Below are 6,883 nucleotides of genomic sequence, written 5' to 3' on the forward strand. Positions count from 1 at the left end.
CTTTTTAGTTTCCATATGATAAACGTCATTAACATCATTTAAAACATAAATGCCTCCAATTGAAATGGCCTTGCCATAAACCACATCATTTAAAGAAAAAGTACAACACTTGTCCTTGATCATAAAACAAAAGCCTTCCGCGTCTAACGCGAAATGGAGATGATGTTCTTAGTTAAAGTTGGTACAAAATAACACTTATTTAAATACAACTCTAAACCACTAGCTAAAGTGAGCACATAGGTCCCTACGGCAACGGCGGCTACTCTAGCTCCATTGCCCATGCGGAGATCCACATCACCTTTTGCTAGTGCTTGCACGTCCCTTATACCCCGCAAATGGTTACAAAGGTGAGAGCCACATCCGGTATCAAGTACCCAAGTGGAAGTACAAGCATAATTAACGTCTATCACATAGAGAGAGAAATCATACCAATAGGCGTCACACGCCCTTCCTTGAGATCCTCCAAGTATTTGGGACAACTCCTCCTATAATGCCCCTTCCCATTACAATGGAAACATTCGGCCTCGGAGAGCTTGACACTTTTTGCCTTGGGATTGTCATTCACAACGGCCTTCCCCTTTCCCTTGTCAATTTTCTTTGACGATTTCTTGAATTGGGACTTTTGTTTCCCTTTTCCTTTCTTGACTCCAAGAGACATGTTCTTTAACTTCATGGTTAAAACATCTCCCTTTTCACTCCCACTAGCCTCCATATCCCTCTCCGCTTGGGTGAGGAGTGCATGAATTTCATGGTAACTCTTATCCATACCATTCATGTTGTAGTGTACCCTAAAGTGGGCAAACTTGGTGGGAAGTGAGTGAAGGATACGATCCACCACAAGAGTTTTAGGAATCTTACACCCTAGACGCTCTAGGATGTCAACATATTCGACCATTTGAAGGACATGGGGACCAACCTTTTGGCCCTTCTCAAGCTTAGCTTCAAAGAAGCGTGCCGCCGTATCGTATTGACGGACTTTAGGTGTTTGTGAAAACATAGTGATCATACGAGTGAATATCTCGTAAGCATTTAAAGAAATGCATGATGGCTTGAGCTTTGGCGATATTGACCATATCAACACATTCTTGATATCATTCAACATCCTCACATAGTCATCATAGGCGGTCCGCACCGCCGATGAAGCTCTTGCACCGGGCTCGATAGGAGGAGCATCGGTTAAGTAAGTGAGCACATTGTCGGACAACGCGGCACTTTTGATGTTGGATTCCCATTCAAGAAAGTTACTACCGTCATCTTTTAAAATACATTTGTCCATTACGGACCTTAGCCATGAATCTTTGCCTAGTGAAGTAGTCGATGGAGTTGATGAAGTTGCCATTGCGAATTAAAATGCTACAACAAAAAAGGAAATTAACATTCATTGTTTTAAAATTACTTGTAAAAACATGTTTAGCAAGTTTTAGCATTTATATAATGACCTCCCACTTAATTATATAAATGATTCCAAGACCCAAATATTAAACAAAAATGAGCATCGCTTGGGCGAAACATCCCATAATTGCGTAAATTCGGTAAGTCACGTTGACTAATTCTACCTCTAGAACTCTTGGTCGACAAATTTCCTCAAATTTATCTACTAGCCCCGGAACACAAGACCGTCTTATATCCCGTTGAGTCCAACCAATTTTGGCGTGTGATAACCGCTTACCACCCTACTTACCCAAGGTAAAAAGAGAACACCCCGCTAGGGCGAGCGTGGCTCTAATGAACAAGAGATTCATAGGTGTTACTAATTGGTAAGGCTAATCTCAATTTTAGTTATGTGAGAGATCTTGTCAATTTAGTCATAAATTCCTTATAAGTGAATTAATTCAGCGAATGTAAATGACGTGAATTGACAACCGCGAAAAATAAAATGCATGTGAATGGCGATTTTGGCATGCGCGAAAATAAAACAAGCAAACATGTAAGCATATGAATAAATCCTAGTATGGCCTCCTAGTTAATAAACAACTAGTCTATTACATTTCGGAAACCAACTCCTTGGTCCCTTGCCTCTTCATTCCTTAAGTGGCTCTTCCTTGTGGGATTTGGAACACCTTCCAAAAATAGACTCCGTTTCGTTGTAATCCGTCTTTTGGAAACGCCGGTAAAATAACTATTACAAATTAATTACATAGCTATTCCTATTATACATTAATTAATAAAATGAATAAAACTATTAATTAATTACAAACCGACGATACGAGATCGTATTTAATTACAAACAAATCGATATTCCCATTCATTTCGGGTAATAACGATTAAAAATTAACTAGGCCATACTAGGTACAAAAGATAAATACTTTAAATAAATGACAATCATTCATTCAACTTAAATAAATATGCTTAAAATGCTGTAAATATGATGCCAAAATCGCCCTACCTATCATTCATTGGTATCCATCTCGGTTTTGTGGATTTAATCGATTTTTAACATGTAAAAATCAATAATTGACTCTTAAATCTCATTTAAGTCCAAACTAATAGTCCAAACTGTTTTGAACCTCAAAATTAGTCTTCACTAATTTTATGACAAATTATTAGTTTGGTTTGGTGATAATTTGCTAATTAAATCGGAAAAATCATAATATTTAAGTAAAAATCCAAAATAATTGAAAAATTACCCAAACAATTGAAACAAAAATTTTTAGTATTCTGGAACACTCCCAAGAACACCAAAAAGTCATAAAATTGCCCAAAAATTTCGGATAAATTTTGTGAAGAAAAAGATCGATATTTATCGGTTTTTAACCACTAAAACCAATAAATCATCAAAACAAAGTGAAAACACACATGCAAAATCACTTTTGACATTTAAATAATATTTCTAAATGTACATAAATTTATCATGGGCAGAATCAAAAATTTCGAAATTATGATTAATTAATTGGACTTTTATCGACTTTTTACTCAAAAAATCAATAAACATGCAAAAATTTCGAACCAACCTTCAACCTTTTGCATACAATCAGTAGAAAATATGCATGAAATGCCATAAAAAGGCCATGCACCGAATCAACATTTAACTAATTTTAGTCAATTTTTCACTAAAATGCGACATTTTGACTCGGTTTTCTACCAAAAAACATTAAAATTAGCAAAATTACTTGAAAAATCACCAAAAAATTCCACAAACCTTTTGAGATCAGTAGGTATGCATGTCCCAAAAATTTCGTGCCAAAACCTCTTCTAACACAATTTTTGAGTTTTTACTAATTATCTCATAATTCATAAAAATGCTTAAAATCAACATGCAAATTACAAGCCTATGCTCTGATACCACTTGAATGATCATAGATCCATATTAGACTCTCTAATAAAATAAATTTATCTCATAAATTGATGTTAATGTGATCTATGTAACATGCATGCTAATATAAAAGCATAAAAACAAAGTATAAGGAAAAACAATTTCCTTACATTGAATATAAGGTAAAATGGGCACAAATTAGTTCTCCTTACTAATTTGTTCTTGAGCTAAAATAAGTGGATGATCCTCCTTGAATAACCTTCAACTAGAAAGTCTCCTCCAAGTAGCACCCAAGAACAACCCAAATAATATTAATAAGTAAGAACTAGTAACTTATTAATATGTGCCCTTGATAATAATACTAGTAATATTACTAACTATTCTTAGTAATAATAGTATACTAGAGAGGAATTATTGTAGAGAGAAGGAAGAGCTTTGTTCACATGCAAAGTATGATGAATTGTGTAAGAAGGATGGAGTGAACAAGTGAATAATATATAGAGTGTAGAAATGGGAAAGGAAGTGGCGGGTGGAAGGAGTCTTTAGTGGACAATTTTTGTTTTATATTTTTATCTTACATCACATGCAAAATGTAGTATAAAACATATATTATGGTAGTATACAAAATAAGGTAAAATGATTATGTAAGTAATCATCCATCACACTTATTTTACACGGTCCACATGACCATATACGGGTCCATGTTGGTTTTTATATTTGTCGCACAAATCCGTGTAATTTTCATTTTAAACATCGTATCATGTTTAAATGCTTCCATAATAAATTCGTCCAATTCACTCCGTAAATATACGTGTACCACTACACATATTATTTACGTACTAATATTAATCACATTAATCAATTAGTACAATTTTAGTAAATTAACAGTTAATTAACTAAAACCCGTTTCCCAAAACTTATTATTTAATTATCGCATAATTAAATAATAACTGCCGCTCCTCGAGTTCGCAACTCGAAATCTCTCTAACAATAATCGACTAACCTCTTAATCTATAAATCAAGGGACTAAATGAATTGTATCTCATACAATTAATTAGTTATCAATTTGGGTTCGTTCCTTTAGGTGTGACCGAAAGGGGTCAGTTGATCACCGCCGTCTCACGACAATAACGTCAAACTCTAGTCAGCCAACCGTTATCGATTTACGTTAATCAACTGACGAGGATCAAATAATTAAATATCTGATGATATTCTATTAATGAGATTTATTATGTTAACGCACTATTGTGGAGGACACTAACTCCAACACCTTTAGCTTTGCTTTTATCTCTTGTTTTAAAATCTTAATCTTGATCATTTGTTGAGTCACTCTTGACTCTTGGTAGTTTTGAGTCCTAGCAACACTTAAAGGACTCCCACCTCGGTTCCATTGAGGTGTCTCATTTATTGTTCCCATTTGAAAATCCAAATTGACAATTAGAATCATGCATTGCATCCTTGCCTTGTGCATGAACTTCCCTATTTTGACACTAGAAATAGTGTTTTGATTGGTTTGGGGAAGTTCAAACACAAGGAATGGGAGTTAATCAAAATTAGCTCTCCAACCAATAAAATCATGCATCATATAGGATAGATTGGAATGCATCACTTATGTACATATGTCATATAGTTTGCATATTAGTGTAGAAATCATGCATTTTCATTTAGCTTGCATTACATAATTTTCTATCGTTTTGGCCATTGAGGACAATGCCCATACTAGTGTGGGGATAGAAAATTCTAACTTAACTTTTAAAATCACAAAATGATAAAAATTGAAAATTTTTGAAAAACACAAAAATATGTTCTTTTATTTCACAAAAACAAAAACCATAAAAAATTTAAAAATTTAAAAATACAAAAACATGTTCATTCCTTTGTAGTATAGAATTGTATATTGTGTATATACTTCTGTTTGTTTGTTCTCTTATCACATTGGATTAACTACGCCACATCCGAGGCATGAGGAATATGAAGACCGCATGGTATGACCTTTCCAATTTCCTTTTTCCTCTCTATGTTAATGACTATGTGGCTTTATTTTGGTTGATGTTGTACAAACCAATGTGATCTTAGGAGTTGGATGTAGTTTATATGGCATACTAGTTGATAGAAGCATATGCATTAGGTTGTATATATATTAGTTGCATCATGGCATGTAGTTGCATTTTAGGAAAAATTTTGTGAAAACATCTATTTGGGAAACTTGACAAGTGTATATAAGGCCCTTGTAGATAGTTTTTCTTCTTGAGACTTTTCTCATTAGAATACCTCTAAAACATCCTAGGATGTGTCATGCTAGTATCGTTTGACCCATGGACTAAGGCCTAGTTAAGAGTACCTTGTGATGTGATGACTCATTGGCTACCGTTTATTCCAAGGTGACCCTTAAAACCATGCAACCATCTTCCACTTCTATCATCATGTTTTGTCAACAAAAAGGGATTGGGCACAAAACTCTCAATTTGAGTTCAAGCATCAAAATGAAAAACAAGAAGTTTGCACAAATTTGCATCAAAGAAAAGAGGAGTACAAAAATAAGAACTCCTATGCTCAAATAAAAGCACCCTCGTTACAAATTGGGGTGACTTTGAAAAAGTTCAAAAATTGCAAGAAATTTGCTAAGTATCAAAATGTCAAACATCAAAGAAATGGCAAAGAAAATTGTTCTAAAAAATGTCAAATACCACTAGAAATTGAGGGGAATAACAAAATCAAATGCAAACTCCCTTTATGAAACCCAAAATCTATTGATCCCTCTTTCCATTTGATCCCACTTTTGTGCATGGTAGAGAGGGGACAACCCTTCTTCTTGTCTAGGCAAGAGGGGGAATTCCGCGATCCTACAGTGTTTCTAACATGATAGGGAGTCTACTCTTGACAAAAGCATTTAGCAATTGAGGACAAAGGTACCCTAGCTTGACACAACATGGAGGTGATTTGTTGGTATTCTCCTAGGCTTAGTAACTTGAAGAAACCATATCCATAATGGAGTGTGTACCCTTAGATTACTTACCCCTTAGATAATTTCCGCAACTTAGATGAGGAAAGTGGCTATTCTTTTATAGATGCATCCATTACCTTCTTTTGTGTGCTTAATGATTGGATGTATCGCCATTTTGGCAAGCCCCACCTTGCCTTGCAAGAAGGCATCCTACCTCATGGATGTCTTGTTGTGAGTTGAAGGGGGGAGTGAGACCCACTAATTGTCTCATATCGGCTATATTAGTAGGCTAGTTTAAATAAAGGTTATAGTTTTAGTCACCTTTTTACTCGAGACGAGAAAAGGTTCAGTTTGGGGATGTTTGATGTGACTCATATTTGAGCACATTTAGTCGCCGAATTAACCTCGTTCCCATGCTTACTAGCATATATTAGGGTCATTTCTTATCTTTAGTATCCCATTTTGCATATTCTTTGAGGTTTTGTGTCCTTGGTAGGGGAGGATTGCTAACCTTACATTTATGGAGCGAAAGGGAGCTAAATGGATCGCATCTAATGACCAAGCATCGAAGAGGAGACCGACACTAGAGGCCTAAGCAAATAAATAAAGTGAAATGGGCAATGATGAAAAGATCCTTGCATCCCCAACACGATCCCCGCAGATTGTTAAGGAGCCAAACAATAGAA

The 6,883-nt window shown here is 35.1% G+C and overlaps 1 protein-coding gene across 1 annotated transcript; it reads right to left on the reverse strand.

Moving 5' to 3' along the window:
* Positions 1-406: 406 nt before the first annotated feature.
* On the reverse strand, positions 407-3,977 carry LOC141648566 (uncharacterized). The gene is made up of 2 exons (XM_074457297.1): positions 3,424-3,977; positions 407-1,353 (listed from the first exon to the last, which is right to left on the reverse strand). The coding sequence occupies exon 2, from the start codon at positions 1,337-1,339 to the stop codon at positions 407-409; it is 933 nt and encodes a 310-aa protein (XP_074313398.1). The 5' UTR covers positions 1,340-1,353; positions 3,424-3,977.
* Positions 3,978-6,883: the final 2,906 nt, after the last annotated feature.

The sequence above is a fragment of the Silene latifolia genome, chromosome 1, assembly GCF_048544455.1.
Source record: "Silene latifolia isolate original U9 population chromosome 1, ASM4854445v1, whole genome shotgun sequence".
In the NCBI taxonomy this organism is placed as follows: Eukaryota; Viridiplantae; Streptophyta; class Magnoliopsida; order Caryophyllales; family Caryophyllaceae; genus Silene; species Silene latifolia.

Bases quoted from the DNA above. Each gene is read 5' to 3' on its own strand.
- LOC141648566 (XM_074457297.1), bottom strand. From the start codon at position 1,339: ATGGCAACTTCATCAACTCCATCGACTACTTCACTAGGCAAAGATTCA.